Source organism: Gossypium hirsutum, chromosome D05 (assembly GCF_007990345.1).
Source record: "Gossypium hirsutum isolate 1008001.06 chromosome D05, Gossypium_hirsutum_v2.1, whole genome shotgun sequence".
Taxonomy (NCBI): Eukaryota; Viridiplantae; Streptophyta; class Magnoliopsida; order Malvales; family Malvaceae; genus Gossypium; species Gossypium hirsutum.
The window spans coordinates 22865680-22889920 of record NC_053441.1 but is presented as its reverse complement, the minus strand read 5'-3'; the positions used below and the strand labels follow the sequence as shown (position 1 = coordinate 22889920).

Here is a 24241-nt window from a genome sequence, read left to right as displayed (position 1 = left end):
TAAATAAATAATTTTATATAATAATTTAGACAAACAACGAATAAGCATTTTTCTTTAATTTCAAATCAACAATTTAGTATTCCTATTTTGATCATTCCTATTTTTTTTTAATGTTGTCACCTCATTAGGTCAATTTCAAATTATAGCCATTCTACTATTAAAGATCTTTTAGATTGACTTAACAATAAATTTAATTCTTAATTTTACATATTATTTCAATTGAATTCTAAATTTGAAAATTCAACTAAATTAATCTTTAACATTTACACATTGTAAAAACACAAGGTATAATAACTTCAAAAACCAAGCATTGAAAAAAGTTGAGAAAGTAAAATTATTTTTGCATTTGATTATGCAACCCTAGAAAATCTTCATATAATAGCATACCTCAAAAATATTATAGATTTTTATTTAATATTTTAAAGCTTAACCATTTTAAGCAATTTTTATATATTTTTTAATATTTTAATTTATTTTGAATTTTTTTTTATAAATTTCAACAACTTTTTGTTTATATATATATTTTTTTGTTTTTTGAAAATATTAAATTTTTTATAATTACATTTTTAGATTTTTAGAATAATAATCAAATTGATCAAATATGTAGAACATTAACAGTTAAATTTGTCAACTTTTAAAGTTAAGATTAAATTAAAATAGTATATAAAATATTAGAGGCTAGAATTCTTTTAGGTAGATAAAAACAGACTAAGCGAATACAATAACAATCAATCCGTTGTACTTCCAATCCTATCAGCATGCAAAGAAGCTACTTGTAATGAAATAGGCGATTTCATGAATAACTAAGAGACTAGATTTGTTATTACACTAATTGAAGTAACGAGGCAACAAAATTATAAGAAAAAGAAATTTCAATTACCAAAACAAGAACCCCCTCCCTTGAACCATGATTGTATCAGTATAGTCTACCCTTTTACTAATCAGTTGCTGAGAACTAAAAAATAAAATTATTATTAATTATATTATAATCCGAACAAGTAACAAATTTATTCTCGGGGAAAAAACTAGAATGGGCCATCGTTGACAGAACCCTCAAAATCTAACTCGTAACTCCGTATATCCCCGCGTTTCGGTTCGCATAGTAACGCAAGAAATAGCTTCTACAAAACATAAAAGCCTTAATAAGCTACTACCACTCTCAGGCTCAGCAGTGATCTTTGCTTCCAAACGTTTCTGTAGTTGAATATAAATTTGACAAAGGCAAAAGATCCAAACCAAAAAAGAAAAAGTAAATATTACTTGTACAACGGGGTGTATATAGTAACATCATGATTTTCACCTGTTCATAAAAGTGTATTCTATACAATTTACCAAACTGCAGCAAAATTTTGCAGTTAAGTCGGGGGGCCTCTGCTCTATACATTTCTCAATGTTAGAAAAGTATGGAGGTTTTGTTCCCTCCCAACCCCTTTCCAATGGGACCATCATTCCAACCAAGCATTTAAAAGGGGGGGGGGGGCAAGTGGGAGAAAACAACATCTGACAATATTCGAATTTCCAAAGCATCTTTGATATTGTCCACTAAAATTACCATGTTCAAATACTTTTTTGTTAACTCCAATTGCAATGAACAGCTACCCGCACATACTATCTAGCACTTCTGTTCCGAGCTTGGATATTATTAGTTCTCTTCCCGGTGGCTGCCAAACCGCTGTCGCTAACACTGCCTTCTACAACATTCTCACGAGCTTCAGAAAATTCCCTATTCCATGAACTTAATGGGACAAGGTAACTGTCATCCTTAGAGTTCCTCCGCCGCTCCTCTTCATGGCGTTTCACATTCTCTGATATCTGATGGAAGGTCTTATTTATTTTTGCAATTCCCCTTTCAACTGGTTCAACAACATGTGACACTGTATACTTCATGTCATCAACAATCTAGAAATACGATACAAGGATGACAAAGTCAGAACATATATATATATACAGCCATACATACATATATAACTATTTTTCCTGCTCTTTAGTAACTTTCATCTCAAGGCAACAAAAACTAAGAAAACAAGAAAACAGAAAAAGTATCCTGCCAGACAAGCAAATACTTAAGTGTCTTACAATTTCACCACTTCCCAAGACCACATCACGAACACTCTGGGGAAAGTTCAAACGCTTCTCCCTTTCATAATGTCGATCCAAGCGCATCCTAGTAGTTCTTTCACAATCTTGGACCTCCTCGGGATCTGGGGGTGTTCCCAGAGATGCATAGTCAGTCATAACAGCTACATTTCGGACACATCTTTCTCCACGCTTGTAAGGTACCGCAGGGAAGACATAAAGATGCACAACAGCAGCAACACCCATCTATTTTGCAAAAATTACTTTAAACCTTCCGCATGAATATAACTTTACATTTGGAAATAAATTATAATTTTAGCAAAAGAAACAACAGTTTTTCAGCAAATGAGAATAACTACACATCATCAGGAAACCTAATGACAGAACTCATCCATAGTATGCAGACTCTCACAAACATCACACCTCAAAAAATACGAATCTAAATGCTAAAGGTACCATTTCAGGCATTTCCAACCTACGTTGCTCAAAATCAGGAATGTCAGACCTGGATCAAGACAAGTGTGTTTAACTATCTCTAGCTTTCTCTCACATTTGGAGTATCAAAAGACCCTATCACCATGCCTGCTTTGATGTGTTAGATATGCAAGCAACATAGTTTTAAAAGAGGTTTCAGTCTCGAGAACAAATTCATGTAATAATGCCTAAGAGGACAGGACAAATAACACCCTACCAGGACCCAAAAAAGAACAAAACAAGGAGAACAAGATCAGGAACATATCATCTTGTAGAGACCAGCAACAGGAAATTTTCGATACCTCAAAACATCATTGCTTAGTTGCTCAGATACTAGACTAGTTTGTTTCCAGAATAACCAATTCGTTGCCACTAAGATGTGGGGAAAACATCGTAACAGTTGCAGCGAATTGTTAACATAGATATATTATTTAAAAGCATACCTCAATACAGATAATATAATCTTGAATTCGTGTTTTCAGTTCCTGAGCCAATGACCCCTTAAAAGCTCCCATGGAAAAGAGAAATGCAACGGCTACACCTTGCCACCATGTCAGGAATACAATTGACTTGAATGTCAAAAACTTAGCCAAAGGTCTAATTGGTTCCAACTTCTCTTTAGTAACAGCATAGAACTGTAAAAGACAATATAGGGCCCAGGTCTGACTGAAATTAAGTACAACAGCCAAGTATGGATAACTGCCAGAGAATAGGAGTCGTAAGGTCAGCATGTGATGACGTACACCCCAACAAAAAAAAAAACTACTAAAACAAAATATACAAGAAATCCATAGCCATCTATGATGATTATTTACGTGCAATGAAGTTTTCAGATTCTTAAATGTGGAAAGCATATATCTCACCCATATCTCCATTCGAACTTTCCTTCTCCATAAACTCCAAAGGATTGCAAAATCATTGCCAATAATGCGCAGATCATCTTCAGTATCATCTGAAAGACAGATACTTTGATAAGCACCGGAAGGCTGTAAAATTTACAAAAAAAAAAAAGAAGGTAATCTAATGGAAGCTTCTTAGAAATATAAACACATACATACTGAACAATTCCAATCTTTACAGCATGATAGAACTTGGGACCAAGATACCAATCCTTCAAGAACCAATTTAATGGAAAAGGATGTTCCACAACACCATATGAATATGCATCTTCCAAAAGAGGGGTGCTGGCAGTGATTACCGTCTGACTTTCCATAAATTGAATTGTACGCTCCTCCCCACCTACAGACACCATCTTTTTCAGGTCACAGCATAATTAGGGGGGGGGTGCAAACACTAATGTATTTTCACTAGCCAAAAATGGTATTAGTAAGAAAAGTAAATGGAGGTTACAACACTTCTCTATGACCCTGTCAAGCAAAGCCATGGTAGGAATCCAAGCAGTCTGTTGCTTGCTTGTCAGTATACGTCCCTAAGCACACATCCAGACTAGTGCATATTACAAAGAAAAGTTCTACACATAAGAGCAAAATTATTCCACACATGATAATTCTTTACGTCAGATCACCTGTCTAGTACACATAATATTACTTACAAGATGAAATCATGGAACTGTCTAGTTTCATCTAATTTGTATTACAAATAGGCTACCATCTAGGCAACAGATTTCCTTTTATGATGTAGCAAACTAGGCGAGCTACAGCATTAAATACTATAGGATAGGCTAGAAAAGAGTCAGATTTCTTGCTAACTGATAAAACAAATGCGAAACCTCAAATGCTTAGATAAGAACCCAACAGCTTCAAATAAAGCAAGAGAAGTCACTTAGCTCATTAAACCTCTATTGTAGTGGTTACCTACATAAGTTAAAGAGCCTACATAGGAACGCAAAGATTTCCATGTCTAACTTGTGATAAAAACCTCTTATATGCAGTGTCCACCAATTCAAGGTTTGTAAGGGGCAGGGATTATATGTTTTCCATAACAATGTCGCTAGATAAAAAATGACTTAAAACATATCCATATAACACAGAAATTTCCTATTTCAATCAGACTCCTGTTGAGCCCTCTGAACACAGATCAACGCACATATCATCTGTTCAGATACACAGTCCTCATATATTTCTTTGCACAGTTTATTCATACTCAAAATGTAAAAACAGATGAAGGCAAACAGAAGAAAGAAATAAAAAACGCATCTCCTAAAGGGGGGGGGGAAAGAAATTGAAGATCTAAAAGGTACTTTATGAGAATGTAATCTATTATTAATCAGTCTATTATAAATAACAATTCAAGACATAAAGAACGTTAGTTGGTCAATGCACAAAGAAAAATTCGGTCATCTTAGCATACCTAAACAAGCTATCAAATATCTCTCAAAGCAGTACAACGCAAAAGCTTCATAACAGTCCCGAATTACTTCACAATTGAAAGCAGCACCTGAGTCCAACAGTGATAAAAACTGCACCAAAAGATATATATCCAGAATACACAAGGAATTAGATGCCATTTTATAATAGGAGCCCAAGTACTGCTTCTTGAACGGACAAACTTTTAAAGCTAACAGCAGCAGAAGTTGAAGCGGTAGAACTGTATACTTATTAAATAAAAAAAAAGTACTACATAATTAACAAATGAGCATCAGGACTGTTCCAATGTTAAATTACAATAAAAAGCCAAAGGCCTTAGTGATGTCAAGGCAAGCGCCTAGGCACTAAGGCGCAGTGCTAATGGCCACTACTGCCTCACCCACCTCAAGGCGAGGAGACTTTAATCAGGCAAGCGCCTGGTGCGCTTTTCAGGCACCTTTATTGCAAAACCAGGCTCAATAAAAAGCACGCCTCACTAAAGAGCCATTCCATTCTCCTGTTTTTTTTTCTTTTTAACTTTTAAAAGAAAAATATAATAAAATATAAAAAACAGTTTCTTAAATTAATTATTGACCTAATTTAATTATATAAAAACCTAGTTAACTCTTAAAAGCTAAAACTTTTCAAGAGAAGATGAAGGAAATTTAAAGCGAGTTTCTGATGATGAGATTTAATTTCATTCCTATGGTGTTTTATTTTACAATACATTAAGTAAATTATTAAACTATTGAACAATTTTTTGAATTTATAAATTGAACTATAGTAAAATCTTTCTTTTACTATTCAATTAATACTTATTAATTATATGCATCAGTTACATATGATTTTATATACATTTTACATATATATTTAAATTTATATGCTTGCGCCTCAGTTTACCCTGGCAAGTGCTTTTTTGCGCCTTGCGCTTCAGGCTATATAGAGGTCCTAGCACCTCGAGTGCGCCTGGTGCCCTTGACAACATTGGGCGTTAGAGACAGAGGCCCTCCACTTTTAGGGGGCTGTGAAATTATCCATTAGTCAGATTAATAACAATATGATATCTACTTCCCTGCCCCACTGCACTCTCCCAATGACTAAGTAGTTAAGACAATTAACAATCAACATACTACACTTCACAATTTGCCCCTCCAAAGATAATAAAAAATCTCAGTATGACATAAGTCCACCAAAATTGCTAGTAGTTCATCGTAACTTCAACATCACCAAATATTAGGAATATAAGCAATGACACTATCCAACAAGGTGCTGCCATCACACATTAAATCATGTAGTTCAGTTTAACTGAACCACCAATGCACACTTATGTAAATAAGTGATTGTCTGATAATGAGCAAGGAATATCCACCATTCTGCTAAACAGGATGCATTGAACTCATAATCTATTAACCATCAAATAAACAAGTGAAGCCAAAAGGGGTAGGGAAGAAAAATTGGTAGTTAATACTCATACCGATTCCAATGCATAAACCGGAACCATAAGAATGAGTCCTATTAAAAACTTCTGCTCCTGAAGTTGAGAAGAAAAGCCACGTCATATAAACATACAACACAATAATAACAATAAAATACAACAAAAAAGGAAAAGAAAAGATCCAGAAAAGGAAAGGAAGATGATAACAAACCTCTGGTTGATTATAAGAAGCTAAATGCTCAAAGATGAGGTACATAGAGAGGACAAGAGCGACAAAGACAAATATGCTAGCACTGAAGACTGGCCAGCTGAATTCTACAGCTTTTTGGGCACCCAAGCTTGAGAACAATATTTTCTCTGATCTACTTGAAGATTCGACTAGAGTGAGAAGAAAAAGTGAAGAATAGAAGACACCTCTCCATCCCATGGAATCGTAGCAGGCAAATCTTATTCAATGGTCCAACAGGAGTGTGCTTGTCACAATTTTAACTTGCTGAAGAATCTAAAACTCGAAAAATATATTCACCACTCCTTGTTCTTTGGTCACCCAATATATGTTTCCCTTCTGCAAACTGCGAGAAAACTGCTATAAAACTCCAAATTACAAAGAAAACCACCCTTAATTTGTTGCCACAAAAATGCCCCAAACTGAACAAAATAATCATACCAAACTACAATTCCATTATCCTTCTCCGCTCATATCCTTTGTATGGTATTACCATGAAAACTTGCTTCCAAAAGAAAAAGAAATAAGCTAGGTAGACCAGGACCAAAATTACCTGTAGAGAGCATGGACACCATAAATCAACAAGAAATACCATAAGAACCAACAGAACATTGATAACCAATATTTTAATGAAGAGAAAATGGCATTTAGGTTGAAAGGAAGTATTGCATAAATGCAGTTCCAAAGTTCCATTAATACAAAGAAAAAGATTGGAGATTAAATATTGAACCATACTAACCTATAAAGAGGTAATAAATTACACGTCTATACAAAAAATAAGCTCAGTCAAATAACAAGAAGCACTGATTAATGACAATTCCAGTTTGAAAATATGGGAAGTAAGTTACAACCCATCTTAATTTCAAAAAATCAACTGAACGCATGAAAAGCAAAAACAGATGAGCTTAGGAGTGACTCTATGAGAATGGTATAATCTTCCCACTTTCAGTAACTATAAACTGATGCTAAAAGGTGATTATTCCAATAGAGATATCCAACAATTTTTCTGTATGCATAGATCCTTTTATCTTTTAATGTTCACTCATCTACCAATCTTCTTAGCAATCCAAAGGTTATGAGTCATTACATTATCAACTAGAACATGCTAAAGCGTACAGTATACATTAAATAGGAATAAATACATAATCAGCAAGAATAATACAAAGCTCTTAGCCGCTCTGTTAAGAAGCATAGTTTCAAAAAGAACAAGGAGACCCCAATATCAAATTCATTTAGAGGAACAAAAACAACATAAAGAGAATAAATATTCCGAGGTTCGTTGCTTAGCTAGAAAGGTTCCTGCACTAAGAGACAAACATTTGTTTTGTATATGCCCAAATTTATCAACATTCAAGAAAAACATTGTAATATTCACAAAATATATATCTAATGTTCAATGAAAGTAACCGAATTAGCAGTACTTACTTCAATTACATTATCTCAAGCACACCAAAGCAAAGCAAAGAAAGGAACTGTACTTGAGTCAATTTTCGCCTAAATCAACGATTAATCAAAACTGCATTTTTTTGAGTTTTCTCAGCAAACAAACAAGAAAATTACTTAGCCCTAATTGCCATCGATAAACAAAAGCAATTAATAATTGACTGGAAGGAAAACAAAAGGCAACATTGAAAGAAACCCTAGAATGTCGATCGTACTGAAGAAAAATAAAGCCTAATCTAGTGTTACTAAAGCCACTTAGAAAGAAGATAAAATAAAAATAACATAAATATTGCAGAAAACGAGGGAGTTATTATAATTTTTTTTAAATGAAAAGGGAAAAAAACAGTGAAGGCTCAAACCTGTCGTCGAAATTTCACCCCACTAAATGCAGGGAACAACAATTAGCCTTATCAATTCTAAGAAAAAGGAAAAATGATCGAGAAATGAATGAAAAGAATAGTGTGTCTGGATGAAAGGTAAACAAAAAAACCGAATGTTTTTGGTTAAAGCGGTCGGGAAAATATTTCTTTTCCCTTATAAATGCTAAAAGAGAAAATGTGACGACAAGGCTTTTTCTACTTTCTATACCGAGGCAAGGAAGAATTTCAAACCCTCTTGTTTTGGATCCACGTGGCTTTGATCGTTGGAGGTAGTGGCTGAGGTGCGGGATCCAAGTGAGGCTGTGACGGTGGGAGTTGGTAACAGGCGGTCGTTTAAGAGGCTGGGATTAAAGAAGATTACTTTTTAACGAAGCACCAACACTCGGCCAAAAAGATAATGAAGGGGAGAGATGAATGCCACGTCAGCCGATGAATGGTAGTTCGTTGACTAAAAGTTTGACGTCTTAACCACGAATGCTTGTTGGCAGATGCGGTGGTCCCCCATTTGGATATGTTCTGCACACCCGATTACTTAATCCCCTCAGCTAAAACTAATTTAAAAGAGCCTGCCCCTGCCCCTGCCCCCAACAACGTATACATTTATATCTACTTTTGTACGCATTTTCCCTCAATATCTCCACAAAAAATATTTAATACATTAATTGTTGAATTTAGTAATTTAATCACACATGTTGAAGGATAATGCTATCTTTTCATACCTAATATAAAAAAATTAAAAATTATTGATTGAATTTTAATTTAATTGATATTGTTATTATCATAAATTTTAAATAAATATTATCTATGTTATCACTAAAGAGCAATGTTATAAAACTTTAATATAACATGAATTTTAGTTTGAAATGTAATTTATATGTTTAGAATGGTAATTATTTATTATAATGAAAATTATGTGCATTGAATTAACGTAAGTTATATGAAGTTATAAATTTAGGGGTTTTATAAAATAGAAAGTCGACAATAATACTATTTTTTACATTAGGAAGGGGTAAGATATTTTATTGTAGCTTACTTTCTAAATTTTATTTATTTATTTTACTTTGAAAGCAAATCAAACTAATTTAAAATTAAAAGTAACAATTCTATAAAAATAAATAAAAATACATGAATTTCATAAGATATATTTAATTAAATTTATAAAAATATACATTTAAAACCATTACACCCATCTTTTACAAAGAAAAAGAAAAGCTTATTACGTTCAAAAATGAATTATCGATGAGGCGGTTTACTTTTAAATTATTTCTGTTTTAAAATTTTAGATTTTTATATATATATAAATTGATTCGAAATTAAATATAAAATAATTTGTAAATATATAATTTTAACTAGTTTTAAAATAAAAAATATAATATTAAAAAATTTAAAACTAAAATAAAATTACCACGCGTAGAGCAACAAAAGTAGACATTTATTGAGCATATTTAATTTCTAAGAAATTAATATTTGTATTTGTTAATAATTATCAATTTTATTAGAAATTCGTTCTAATTTGAGACTATATTTGATAAATTAAAAAATTAAGTGTTGGAAAAAATAAGTGTCCGAAATTTAAGTTATAAAATATGTTTGGTATATTATTTAAAATCAAATATTGAATATGATTAGATTGCTTGATAAATATAATATAATTTTATATAAAATAAAATAAAATAAACAATTAAATTTATTCACAATTAAGTGATAAGTAGGTCTTTATCTATTTATCATTTTTTATCTAATTGTTTTCATTTTGAGTTATCAAACATGTTTAAAAAATGAAGTTGTTGAAAATATTAATTTTCAATTAATTAAATTTTTTTCAATAGTTTATCACATATTTAAATTTTTAAAATTATTACGTTTAAATTTAAATTGCTTCAAATATTTGCTTTCAAAGCTAAAGGAAAAATTTAAAAAGCAAAATTACAAAAACTTTATTCACCCTTTTTTAATGTTAAGAATGTAATTATACACATAAAAATTTAATTTAATTTGTTACTTAACGTGTGCAGTAATATATTATTTTATATACAAACAATTCTCTACACCCAATATGAAAATGACTTGATTTATATGTTTTTCTTGATCGTCTGAGTGTCTTTGTGACCTAAAAATAATGGCTTTTATTTTGACTTAATAAATGATTTCTTATTCGAGCTTTACAATTTTTATGTCATGCTTACGACTTTTTTTAACAATATTAATATTTTAATATTTTATTTTATTTTATTTTTAAGATTAAATTAATAAATAATATTAACAATTAATTTTTAATAAATCAATTTTACAATTTCAATTATTATATTTAACAAATTAAACAAGTAAAAAAATTAATTCATAATTAACATTAAATTTAATTTTTTTAAAATCGTGAAAGTTCATATTTAATTCTGAATTGAGCACTAAAAGATTATATCATTACCTTTTATTGTACCAAAATCTATAATTCTTGCCAAAATATAAATATTATATTCAACAAGAAAAGAACGCAAGTATTATTTTGGTGAAAATATACATATTAACGTTCTTTAACCAATTAATGTTACGTTTGTTAGGAGTATTATTTTTTTACGCATATAAGTGAGTAATAAACTAATTCAATTGGTAATATTTAGACATTCTCATGAATGTTTTTTTAGTAAAGAAAATGAAAAATTTTGATTTATTTTGAAGAGGTCTTATTTTTTAAAAGAGTATTTACTCTTCAAGTTTAAAATTGTACTGATTATTCTTTATTTTATGTCTAATTATTGTAATACATATGTAATAAATAAGTATTTTCATCATGTTCTTGCACTAGATTCAACCATCCGTCCAGTTTAAAATGCATATGTCCTAAGTTTAAATCCTATTGTAGTATTATTTGACTAAAAATGAAAAGGCAATAACACCCTTCTATAAAATATTTGTTACTTCTCAAAAGTAAGGGTATTTTAGTAATTTTTAACTAAATTGATGTCTGATTGACTTGTGACATCAACTTAATCATTAGCTTAAAATATATATGTATAGATAAATAATAATAAAATTTCATTAGAACTACCTATTTAATTAAGATAATATATATATATATAAAATCTTTAAATTTTATCACTTTATTCAAGGATGAAGTCAGAATTTTTTTTGGACTGGGATTAAGTTGCAAATATTTACGATAATAAAAATATAATTTCACCATTTTAATAGCTTATATATTTATATCTTTTAAAAGATAAAATAAAAAATTTATCATTTTAGGGGCAAGAATATAATTTTATCATTATAAATTTAAAATTTTATAAATTATTAAAGGCTTATGTTTGTATTTTAAGAGGTCGGGACCCATATTTCATGGAAAATAGCTGTCTAAAAATAAATGCATGCTCCAAATTTGGTCTTCTTGCAGATAAAGGTCTAGATTCTGTATTGATACTCAATGAACATGCCCACTCTTGTCTCGTACATTACTCCCATGCAGTATAAAGAGATCATTCCAAGAATTTTTCAAGTATGTTGTATGAATATTTAAGTTAAATCATAACAAAATCTTAAAAGGAAAATTGCGGAAATCAGCATCTCAAAACCTATCCAAAGAGTGAAGAAATTAAATGAAACTCCAACATCATGCACATGACATCAAACAGATCTCAAGCAAGACCATAACATGCTATGCTAGAAGACGTTAAGGTTGTAGGTGACAATCAAATCCCACCAACTTTTAACATCACAAGGAATAAGAAATTAATTAATCCATACCATACACAATGTCTACTAGTACAAACAATCATCAGGTTCAGGTGTTCTAACGCCTTGGCTGCCTTGTCTCCATAATTTGCATTGCAACAACGATGATGACAGCGTCTCGACTGAGATCGGAAGCAATTTATTTGTTTATTGAAGAACCCAAATTTGCATGAACTAGTTTTGTCAAAATAAAATCCAGCTGAAGGTAAATAAACCATGGAACAAAAAAGTTAGAATGTCAATGGAACTATTGAAGATTGAAATGAAATAAGAAGAAATGTATCGATGAAGAAGTTGATTCGGCAGAGGTGGCCAGCTCCCCTCAATATTTTAAAAGATGTTGGTTTTTTCTTTCAATTTTTTAGAAAATTTTAATTAAGCACTCCAATTTTTTTTTTAAATTGTCATTATATCTTTTATTTTTTTGAAAATTACTTTTAAAAATTCTCATTGATCTCACAACAATTTTAATTAGACTCCAAAATTTATTTTAAATATTCTTATTAAACTCTTGAAATTTCTCAAACTTTTACAAACCTCTTAAAATTTCTCAAAAAACTTTTTGTCTATACACCTTGATTTGCAAAGAAATAATTTAGGAAAAACACTAACTTTTTAACTTTCTTAGAGTAAGTATACAAAGCATGAAATTAAATCGCTCTATAACAATAAAAGAGAATGTCACTCGAATTGAGACCAACAATAATTAAGGGTTTTTGTTTCTCAAAAAAAATCGAAGAAGATAAAAGAATAAAGAAGCGAGTTTAGCAAAAGAAGCAAAGAGAGCCTAAAACACAAGAGTTAAAAATTGTGTAAAATGTTCTACGGATTTTACACTCACAAGTTATTTTACAAGAAAAAAATGCATTCTCCCTCCATTCATCCGGAAATTATTTTACTTTAACCTAATTGGTTCTACACAACTAAACACTAGAAAATAAAGAAATCATTTTATATAAAATATTTTACTTCAAACAAACACACCTTATGAGACACTCACAATGTGAAATAATTATGTAATAAATATATTTATAAAAGCTTGATATAAATAACAAATGTATCTTTTATTGAATGGTAAAGTATAACTATTGAAATTTATAGAGGCTTGAGTTAAAATTTTATCATGTGTATTTTTATTTTTATTTTCTCTATATAAAAGATATAAAATGATAAAAATACCTATAAAATAAATACAATTTACTTTGTAAAATAAAATTATTTTTATTATTACTCAATTGAATTTATGTTTATAAAGAATTTAATATTAATAGAGATATAAATAATAATATTAGTAGAGATTGTGTCTTTGAATAAAACAATTTAAAATTATAAATCTAAAGACCAAACATGTGTTCAATAGCATTAAAAATACAATTTCATTTTCACTTCACCTATATTTAACTTTTTATGGAAACTTAATATTTTTTATTTGTTTTAAACTAAGGCTATGTTTGATCAATTGAAAATTTAAGTACTGAAAAAATAAGTACCGAAAGATTAAGATTAAGGTGTGTTTGGTAAACTAAAATTTAAATGTTGAAAAGTTAAGTACTAAATTTTTACTACTAAATTTTATAAGTGTTGAATTTATATTAGAAAATTATTTTTAAATTATTATATATAATTATGCTATTTGATAAAAGTAAATATTGATTTTTAAAAGACTATCTATTTTTATTTTTAATATTATTAATATAATGTTTTATATTATTTTAGATAATTTTGGATAAAAGATAAATATGGTAATTTGAATATCTCGTTTTTTTAAAAAAAAGAGATAATTTATTTAAAATTTTAATAAAATAAAATCCAATTAATATTTTCTACCTCAAGTGATAAGTGTTGAATATAAGTTATAATATCTATTTGGTGTATTATTTAAAATTAAATACTAATTATAATTAGATTGTTTGATAAAGGATAATATAATTTTAGACGAGAGTGTGTTCGATACCCTTATTAACTTTTTACTTAATGTAAACTTTTCAACAAAAAAATGTTAATATGATAAATAGAGCTACTTATCACTTAATGTTGAAAACATTTTCAAAATTTATTTTTAAAATAAACTATTTCTTCAATTTATTAAAATTAAAATATTCAAATTATTATCTTTAACTTTTATACAAAATTATTCAAAATAAAATAAATAATACCATATTAATATGGTTAAAATTATGAAATAATGAATTTTCAAAAATTAAATGCTTAATTTTTACTAAGATTGTTTTGATAAATCATTGAAAATTTTCAACATTTAATTTTTTAAATGTGTTTGATAATCATTTTAAACTTTTTTATTTAATATAAAAATTTCAACAAAAAGTGTTGAATAAAATTTCCAAATTAACATATTTATCTTTCATCTAAAACCATCCAAAATTATTAATTTTCAGTTTATCAACCACATATATCAAACAATTTTATAGTATAAATTCAATACTTAATTTTTCAATATTTAAACCCTAAAATAGACTAAAATAAAAAAATTGTTGAATTTATTCTCTATTAGATAAATAAGTCCCTATCTACTTATCATTTTTCACAGTTTTTTGTAAAAAAAATTATTTAATAAATTTCATTGTAAATTATCAAATGTATTTTAAAAATGTTATTTTTTAGTTAATTGAATTTATTTTAATACTTTATCAAATAAGGCCTAAATCAATTATCAAAAAATTAGGTATCAAATAAAATAAATACTTGATAACAAAGCCGAAAACACGAAACTAACCATTATCCGACACCGTTTAGTAAACTCTTTCCATAGGAGTTGCGTTTTTGTTTCGCTTCGTTCTATATCCTCAGACACATTTGCCTTGACAGCACTGTTGTTCATAGCATTCAGGAAAAAAGAAAATCAACACTCTTTCAAATTATTGGTGATTTCAAGAATGGATTTATTAGTTTCGGGTTGGAATTTTAAGCAGTTTGCAATTCCAGTATCTCCTCAGCCTCCACTTCCACCACCGGTATCACCGCCATCCACCGCCACTACTTGTAGCTTTTACAAGCCTCCAAGCTCAGCACACAAGGTTTCGTCCCCGTTTCGGACATACCGTTTGGCTAGAATCTCATACAAGTCGTCTTCTCCGTTTGCAATTCACGCCAGGAAGAAGAACTCCAAGTCTGAGCCGCTTTTGGAGCCAACCCTTGTTGAAGAAGTTTCAATCGACGACGATGACGAGGAAGATGAGCTGCTTCTTTTTGATGACTTCGAAGATGGTAATTTTATGAATACTACATACCCATTTGCTCTATGGGTGCGTGATTGTTGGTTTCTTTTTAGCTACAGTATTTCTGCTCAATGTGGTTGCTAATGAAAGGTAAACAGAAGTTAGGAATTTCAAGAAAAAAATTTACTGGTTTTTTTAGCCTTGGGGGGGGGATGAGTTGAGAGCTGACTCAACTCGGGAAATGCTCGGGACTAGTCGAATCGAGCTTGAGCTGGTTTAACTCGAGTAGTCCTGTACAAGCATCTTAGCAGCTCCTTTTTTTTTTTCTCTGAAAGCTATATATATAAATATCAATTATAGGTAAGTATACATACGCTCTATTAACTAGGTAAGTATACATACGCTCTATTAACTTGAATTCTCTCCTTAGTTGAGCTCAAGTTTGAAAAGTAAAACTCGGTTGAGCATGTTGCCATGTTGAATTTACAGTCAGACTGGAGCTTAAGAGACGAGATTTATACTGTATTGAGAATTGACTTGACTAAGCTTTGTTCTACCCCTGCTTATGTTAATTGCTTAAAGTTTCTACCGAATAATGTTGACCTATTTCTTTCTTTACAATTTTAATAGAGTTCTTACATGTTGAATGAACTTCTCATGTCTAAATGAATGTTTCTTGACTGCATAGATGAATTGATGATAGACAATGATGATGATGATGATTTCTTTGAAGAAGAGTACACAGAAGACGAAACTGAACTTTATGTAAGTTCTAGTGTTCTACAACAATAGTTATTGGCAACATTTCCTATATTCTTTTTGGTCAAAGCTTACCCAATTTGCTAAAACATGAGTGTACATTTTTTAGGTTGGTGATGGAGCTGGAGGAGGAGGAATTTCTCTCGCTGGAACATGGTGGGATAAAGAAGCTTTATTGTTAGCTGAGGATGTATGTCAATCCTTTGGTGGTGATTTGGGTATATATGCCTTCAAAACGTTGTCGAATTCTTCCATTCAAGTCCGCATTGAAAGGCTTACAAATAAGTAAGCATTTATTGGCACTTCTTTCTTTCAATTGAGAAATGCTGGTAAACCTGCTTTCTTAATTAATAATGTGGTGATATTTTTTCCTGACAATCCTGTTATACTGTTACACCTGAGTGTATGGAGTTCTGTTTGCAGGAATCATCTAATGAATAATCAAAGTTTTAATGTTGAATGATACACATAAATTTAATGGGGTATTCTTGAACATTTCCCATCTTAATGCTTAGCATCTTATTGAAAGTGGAGCCTTTAAGTTACTGGTTAATCATTCAACTATTGCAAATTTCTTATGGTAAGATTTGAGGTTGTACGAGCAATTGAGCTTCAAGCAGTTGAATTTCCATATTGATGGTATCTTTTTACTTCTGATATGGTTTCCTTTATGCTGCTGATGCTAAAAATTCATGGAGTGGTGTCGTCCCTTTAGCCTTCCAAAGTGTCATGTTAGCATGTGAAATCAAAGAATTTGTGATGGCCTTTTGTTTATTAATATAGCTTCCAGTGTCATGATTTCTTTTAAGTTTTGTAAATTAACCAGTGTCATGATTTCTTTAAGTTTTGTATAATTTAGTTGTTCTCAGTCGGCTCTTTACTATTTTTCTTCCCATTATAAACCATCTTCTTAAAAAATAAAAGAATGCCTCTCGAATCTAATTTATAATGATCTGACAGATCTGGTTCCCCCAGTATGGAAGACATTGAAGCTTTTTCTGTAAGCTACAGAGCAAAATTGGATGAAGCTGAACTTGCTCGATCAGTAGCAGAGAATATAACCTTGGAGGTGATGATGTTTCGTAATCACTATTATTTTGCTTTCCATTATTTCTCTGTGATTGTGGTCAAAATAGTGTATTTTCTGAATGGGCAAACCTATTTAGTGACCACTTAAAGCGGGCAACCTTAGGTTAAGTACACTAAATTCCAGACATGGCCAAGTACCATGGCTTTTTTAGGAGCAGAAATTAGTATATCTGCTACACCCTTTGGTGATTCATGCCTTAAAGCTGAAACTTGTATTTGGTTACACATCACACTTAAATCATTTAGCTGTCAGATCTAAAAACCTGTTTTACTTGCAGGTTTCATCTCCTGGTGTTGAAAGAGTAGTTCGAATACCACAGGATCTAGACCGGTTCAAGGACCGCTCTCTTTATGTGAAATATGTGACTGAGGTAGCTGACAGCGGTAAACTTTCGGAAGCTGATGGTGTTTTCAGGCTGGTCTCATTTGATATGGAAACAAAATGTTGCATCTGGGGTTTAGCAGACGTGAGAATAAATCGAGAAAAAGCTGGGAAAGGAAGACCACTTAGCAAAAAGCAGAGGGAATGGCGTCTGGAGACTATCTTCGATTCTTTACGTTTAGTTCGATTGTATTCTGAAATATGAATGTTTTCTCTTTTCTTTTCTCTTTCCCCTCGCACAACATGCATAGTCAAGCAGTTAGTTGGTGATTTTTATTAACATTATCATCCAGCCTTTGAAATTGACTCTCTCAATCTGTCTCCAAGTATGTGTTGTAAAGATATGTTCATCACTGTATTTAATTTGACAAGTCCTGTTTAAGCTCATAATTTGGTTGTTTATGCATTTGTTAAGGGGACAAAACTAATAAAAAATGCATACGTAGTAGTTTAGTTGGGTATTTGACAGGATACTTGGATGCTGTATACTGGAGGTAAGTTATAAATCTCGAGCCTTGAATCTTTAACCTCCTAGGTTAGTACTTACTTCCTGGTACAATTGACCTTTATTTTTGCAATCTTTTTCAATCTATTGATTCGAAAATTTTAACAACTTTTTGGATTTTAGTTGTTCAGAATGTAATATTATTGCCTGGATGATAAACTAATGAATAGGTGAAAGTCTGATAATGGGATGGAGTCGGCCATTGAGCTCTTAGGCTGGAATGGGATATTTCTCTTGGTATGGTATATTCGTTTTGTATATTTGTATTTTTTGAATAAATTGGTTTAAAAATAATATCTATTAATTATATTAATGTCCTTTGTATAGTTTGTTTTTGTTTAAACTACTCATTTGGTAGCTATCTAACAAAAATAAAATTTTAATAAATTTAAATTTAACAGAAGAATTTTAACCATGTTAACAATTTGACTTACTTTTTTAAATTTAAAAAGCAAGGGATTAAATTCTTACAAATAAAAGTAAAAGGACTAAATTCTAAATGTATAAAAATTACCTAAACTTAAAGCATATGTTAACGTAAATATTTTTATTATACTTTCCACCTAAAAATTGAAGAAATAACCATACATAAAATCATAATTATTGACCATTGGAGATTGATTCGGAAGTACAAAATAGTTTTCTGATCTCACAATTAAGCTTTAGCAGAATGACAGTTTTGATTTCTTTTAGGGTAGGAGAAGTTGACTTTTACTGTTGAATAATTAGATGCCTATTTTAGAGTTATGGACAAACTCAAATGTGAAGAATAATGGTTGCTAGAAGGCCAATTTTAGAAATTAAATGTCATCAACTTATAGTCGTTATCATTACAAAGATGGGAATACAATAAGGTTCAGTATAACAAGTTCTGTTTACTAGTTTGTAGTTCTTATGTACGAAAATGATGGGGATTAGACCTTTGTGAGAAGAGAAGTAAAAAGATCCCATGTCCCACTCCTTTTTTTTCCTTCAAAAGGAGGGACATAAAGATAGAAAAATATGACTTAAAATGTATATAATTGAGAATGATGAGGTGGGTTTCTGGTACCTCCACCCAAGTAAGAAAGATAAGAAAGGTTAGAAAAGGTGAAGTTTATTGTTTCAGGTTTTGACATGCATAAGGGGGCAAACTGTTCTGACACTACTTAATGATGGAAAAGAAGAATTGGAAGGGGCGCAAGCTTTTTAATGGGTTACTTTGCTCGTGAAGTCGTGATATCAGAAAGCTCATGCATTCTTTGCTATCACCTTTTTTTCTTTTCCTTTATGAAGAGAAAAGTAGCATTTACCTGCGCCTTGATGATGATGATGATAAAAAAGAAAGCTCCTTTTGCTGTTTCAGTTTTGGAACTTTGGATAATTGGAGCATGCCCAATGTGAGTAAAGACAATGTGATGCAGACGTAAAGGGGATAAATGCAGGAACGGGTTTAGATTTTAGAAGGGATAATTGGAGCATGCCCCTATTGTGAGTAAAGACAATGTGATGCAGACGAAAATGGGGTAAATGCAGTAACGGGTTTAGATTTTAGAAGGATTTGCATGACAAAAAGTTTGAAGAATAAAGGGCTAAAAAGCAGGGGAAAAAGAGATTTGGGAAAGAATTTGGAGGATGAATTTGTGATTTTCTTTTCTTACTGCCAAACACACATTACATTCTTGATAAATGACTTATGTTGATTAAGTTTTTGTTCACATCATGTCCAAATTTAAATTTGGACAACCCCTTTTCCTACATCAATTTACAAGTGAGATAACTACTATTTAAAAAGAATTAATTAATGTAGCGTTTGTGCTTTTTATATTATGATTTTTTAGAATGTAATTGTCGGAAAATTTATTTTATAACGTTTGGTATACATTAAAATGTATTGATTAAAATCACAAGAAAGTTACATTATCATGTTTGGTTCATTAAGTATTTTTCTAATAATATAATAATAATTTATGAATTTAACCTTATTAAATAAAAGGTAATATTCATGTTTTTAAATTTTTATAATAAACTTTATTCTTAACAAATATTTGGATTAAATATTTAATAATCAAATTTAATTGATAATTTTTAAATTGTTTTTTAATTTATAATTTTAATAGAAAGCAAAATTGTTTCAAATTTGTCTTGCACATATTTTCTCAATATAATAATGCATATATAAAATCACATATATATATATATATATAAAACATGTCTTGGAATAAATTTAAGAAAATATTTGAAATCACATTAACCTATAAGAATATATATAAAAAAATTGATTCTAAGTATTGCTATATATAAAGAAAACTACAAATAATTAAATCATAATAATATAAAACCATAAGCGGTCTAACTCACGATTTTGACACAACTTAAATGGAACAATTATACTTATATCCTAAAAAAAAGTATTTATACAAATACAAATGGTAAATCAAATTTATAGCTAGAAAAAATAAAATAAAATAAAATATAGGAATAAAACTTGTGAATTTATTGAAGTAAGAGAGAAAAAAAAAGTTGTAGGAAGGAGGCAATAGCTTATTTTTTCTTTTACCTTTATCATTAGACTAATATCCTAAACCAATATCAAATAGAACTAATTCCGTCTTAATATATTTATTTTAACTTTTCAATCTACATTGGAAAATAATTTTTCCACATTTTATCATAAGAATCACATTATCATAATCATGAGAAAGTAACTCTTAAGGAAAAGTTAGATTTCAATAAATAAATAAATAAAATTTGATATATCTAACATTAGAATTACTATCCAACTGGTTAAATTTTCAAGAAAGTGATTACTTTTTGTCGTATCAAATGTTACCTAAGAAAGAGAAAAGAAATGAGATGGTTTAAAGTTTAAACCCATATCATTTAAATGCTAAATGAAAATTTTAACTATTATTCCAAGTAAATTTTAATATTAAACACGCAGTGAAAGGTGAGTTTGAAAGTGTAGAAGTATCTCTTTCGTTCCGGCATATATTTGACGTTATTTTTTGAACAAGTATCAATACGATGTTAAAATGACACTCCAACCGTATAAAATTCACACCACCCTCGTAGTGAAAGTCGCAACTTTGAATTTAACTTCCAAATTTGAGTCATAATTTCCTGCTATAATGGAGTGCGTATTTGCTACAGCTACTAATCGTTCAAGGTAGTTACTTATTTGGTTGCAATTTTACTACCAACCTAACCTTCTATTTTTAAACTCATTTTTTGAAAGGTAAATTATAAAAATAGTTATTTTTGTTTGTTTTAGATTACATTTTAACTTTTTATGTTTGAATTATTATGTTTCAGTCACTTACGTTATCGTTTTGTTACGAAATAGCCACTCTACCGTTAAGCTCCGTTACCTCCCTTACAATGCTTCTACGTGACACTCCAAATAGGTTTTAAATGCCAACTTGGTTGTCTTACGTGGTAGTTCAAATTAAATTTATTTAATTAAAAACATATTTTTATCCCTGCAACTCGACATCTAAGCTGGTATTTAAAACTCATTTGGACTGTCACGTAGAATTGCCATTAGGAGGTAACGGAGTTTAACAGTAGAGTGACCACTTGTTACAAAACGATAACGTAAGTGACTAAAACGTAACATTTCAAACCTAAGTGATTAAAATGTAATCTGAAACAAACAAAAATAACTATTTTTATAATTTACTTTTTTGAATTACTATTTTTAAACATTTATTTTACTCATATGGGATCTTTCAATTGAGAAAATCGCGACAAGCTACCAGTTCCAGTGTTGTGAACATAACCTGCATGTGACTGCAATGCCAAAAGAGGTGAGAAGCATCCTCAGCATCTTGTCCCACTAGTAGACATAGCTACGTTTGTGCAATTTAACTCTGGTCAGCATCAATAGTGGATTACTATAAAGGCACTAACCAAAGATGATAACTTTACTAGGCATTTTTAACTTCAACAAATGTTTTTGTTGGTTTGTGAGTGATTAGTAAAGGCTTCGGAAAATATAAATATTTTATTTTCTTTAAGATTTTGTTCGCTTCTATCATATGTTGGTATATAAAAAATTTATTGATAAATAAAACTTGATAATACAATGAAGCCTAATAATTATATGTGTTTTGTGCATATGAAAACAATTCATTGAGTAGTGTATAATAAGAATATCAATTTTTATAAAAAAAAATTTGGATAAAAAGACCTCTCCAGTCCCTCTCAATTTTTATATCGAGCAAATTGAACCCTTTCAAAAAAAATCTAAGTAATTTAGTCATTGTCAGTTTTGAGAGTGGGCAATAAAGGATAATTAATCATAATGTTAATGTTTTTCGTCAATTTTACATAAATTTGATTGGGATAATAATAAATTGAGCTATTATAATTTACACATTCTATCAATTTGGTCATGATTTAACAAATTTAGTCTGCAATATTTTTATAAATGTGTAAATGTTTAGCTAAATTTATCGGATTTTTTAGAATTAAGACTGAATTAACAAAATATGTAAACATCAATGGATAAATTTGTCATGATTAATAAAAGACATTAGTGCCATGATTAATTGTCTTTAATTGCTCACTTTCAAAATTAACAGAGATCAATAATTGCTCCAATTTCTTGAGAGTGACTAATTTACTCAATTTCTTGAGAGTGTTTTTTTACCAAAATTTTGTAATAATTCTTTTTAGAATAACCATTGAATATGAGGGAGAATAAAATAAATTGTTCTCCATATTTTTTTCTAGTGTCTTTTAGTGTGTCAATCCAAATAAATTTTAAATCCTATTTATAAAAAACTTCTCATCCATTCATACAAACACAAATTTATTTTAGTAATAAACATTTCTATTCAATTTGGTATTCTTTTAATAATCACAACTCTTAATAAATAATTAAGAGATATGGATACACCTTTTTTTCGTGTGGAAGTGAGGGTCAAGCTTTGATAAACTTAAAAATTCAACATCACAAACTGCAGTGTGCGCAACACTATTAAGATCATCTAATAACAATTTGCAGATATTCATGGGCGGTTGCCTAAATCTATGAAGATAGGGTCATAAGTATTGGTAATTAATCTTTATTATATGATCCACAACCTTATTTATCTCTTTGAAAATATGCTTGAACCTGCCTTGTTAATCTCTATTACATTGCCTTTCAACTTCATCCAATGTATGTCGAGCTTCACGACCATTGTTGTTACACATGAGGAGATCTATAGTAGTAGAATAATCACTCTCCAACTCTACCATGTGAAATCTGGCTTCCCAAGCAATAGTGAGACCATTGACCATAGCCCTTAGTTCCAAATTCAGAACTAGTGGTTGAAGCCAATAATTCAGTTGCCGCCGCTTCCTCGCAGCAAGTGGTCTTGCCTGATGCCTGCAATGTGGCCAAAATTGAGAGAATGTCTAGATCCCTTTGCTAAGGAACAAGTGGGTTATAAATATGGATTACTACATGCCGCGTTCTGATAGGTCAACCCATCACTCTTTGGTTCTTTGTTAAGTTAGCAATGCCATGTGAAATCATTGAATTACATATATAGTATGTAAAAAACAAGTGATAGGTGTTTAATTTTATCATAACTAAAATATCTATTTGATATTTTTAGTCTTTTTTAATGATAAATCCAAACAAATTCAAAAAAAAAATTTTAAAGTATTAAAAGTTGTAAAATTCATAATTTATTTTCAAAAGTTATATAATATTTTAAAATTTTAATTATATGAAAGTTGTCATATTTAAAAAATTCTAGAAAAAATTGGTAAAAAAAATAAAATTCTATTAACGACAGCAATTATGAATGTTGGAAAATTATTTGGAAATATCAGTTACAATCTAAACCATTAACATCAATGGGTCATGAAATCACTTCATTAATAAGCAAGTATAAACTTTAAAGCTGGCATATATAGTATAAATAAACTGAATTTCTTTTTCATTCTCATAATACTTGTGATGATAGTCAACCTTTGAGTCAATTGGTGAAATGGTACATTTTAACATTAAAACATTCTTTTCAATGTCTTAATTGTTTTTAGCATAATAGTAATAATAATAATATGATGTTATGTGATTTATAAAGTAAAAGACATAAATTGTGCTTTTATCATATTCACCATTCTCAACTTACTTTTAAAATTTTATAATTCTAGAAAAATAAATTATGAATTTCATATTTTTTTTTTGAATTTTCTAATAATTTTGGATTTTTTGTTGAAAAGTCTAAACATTTTAAATTAATATTTTAGTTAAATTAAGTAGTAAGGGTACATAAATATTAAATT

The 24241-nt window shown here is 29.8% G+C and overlaps 2 protein-coding genes across 13 annotated transcripts; one reads left to right on the top strand and one right to left on the bottom strand.

Annotated features, from left to right (window-relative positions):
* Positions 1-1275: 1275 nt before the first annotated feature.
* Positions 1276-8754, bottom strand: LOC107914122 (protein LAZ1 homolog 1). 12 transcript variants are annotated; one of them, XM_041094354.1, is made up of 11 exons: positions 8320-8754; positions 7943-8033; positions 6959-7070; positions 6503-6874; positions 6331-6387; positions 4861-4969; positions 3605-3789; positions 3414-3502; positions 2994-3249; positions 2077-2322; positions 1276-1899 (listed from the first exon to the last, which is right to left on the bottom strand). In XM_041094354.1, exons 4-11 carry the CDS (start codon positions 6716-6718, stop codon positions 1609-1611), a joined length of 1449 nt encoding a protein of 482 aa, XP_040950288.1. In that variant the 5' UTR covers positions 6719-6874; positions 6959-7070; positions 7943-8033; positions 8320-8754; the 3' UTR covers positions 1276-1608. The 12 variants fall into 12 exon arrangements, with proteins under 12 accessions (XP_040950288.1, XP_040950286.1, XP_040950287.1 ...); XM_041094352.1 differs by having other exon boundaries at positions 6503-6863; positions 8320-8752; XM_041094353.1 differs by lacking the exon at positions 7943-8033.
* Positions 8755-14797: 6043 nt separating this feature from the next.
* On the top strand, positions 14798-17859 carry LOC107914123 (uncharacterized). Its single transcript, XM_016842894.2, has 5 exons — positions 14798-15291; positions 15931-16007; positions 16111-16286; positions 16962-17070; positions 17369-17859. Exons 1-5 carry the CDS (start codon positions 14961-14963, stop codon positions 17675-17677), a joined length of 1002 nt encoding a protein of 333 aa, XP_016698383.1. The 5' UTR covers positions 14798-14960; the 3' UTR covers positions 17678-17859.
* The last annotated feature ends 6382 nt before the right edge of the window (positions 17860-24241 follow it).

Coding starts and splice junctions, on each gene's coding strand:
- LOC107914122 (XM_041094354.1), bottom strand. CDS start 6,718: ATGGGATGGAGAGGTGTCTTCTATTCTTCACTTTTTCTTCTCACTCTA. Junction 3,250..3,413: donor AAGTTCGAATGGAGATATGG/GTGAGATATATG, acceptor ATTCTCTGGCAG/TTATCCATACTTGGCTGTTG. Junction 2,323..2,993: donor ATTATATTATCTGTATTGAG/GTATGCTTTTAA, acceptor TTTGCAAAATAG/ATGGGTGTTGCTGCTGTTGT.
- LOC107914123 (XM_016842894.2), top strand. CDS start 14,961: ATGGATTTATTAGTTTCGGGTTGGAATTTTAAGCAGTTTGCAATTCCA. Junction 15,292..15,930: donor TTTTGATGACTTCGAAGATG/GTAATTTTATGA, acceptor TTGACTGCATAG/ATGAATTGATGATAGACAAT. Junction 16,287..16,961: donor ATTGAAAGGCTTACAAATAA/GTAAGCATTTAT, acceptor ATGATCTGACAG/ATCTGGTTCCCCCAGTATGG.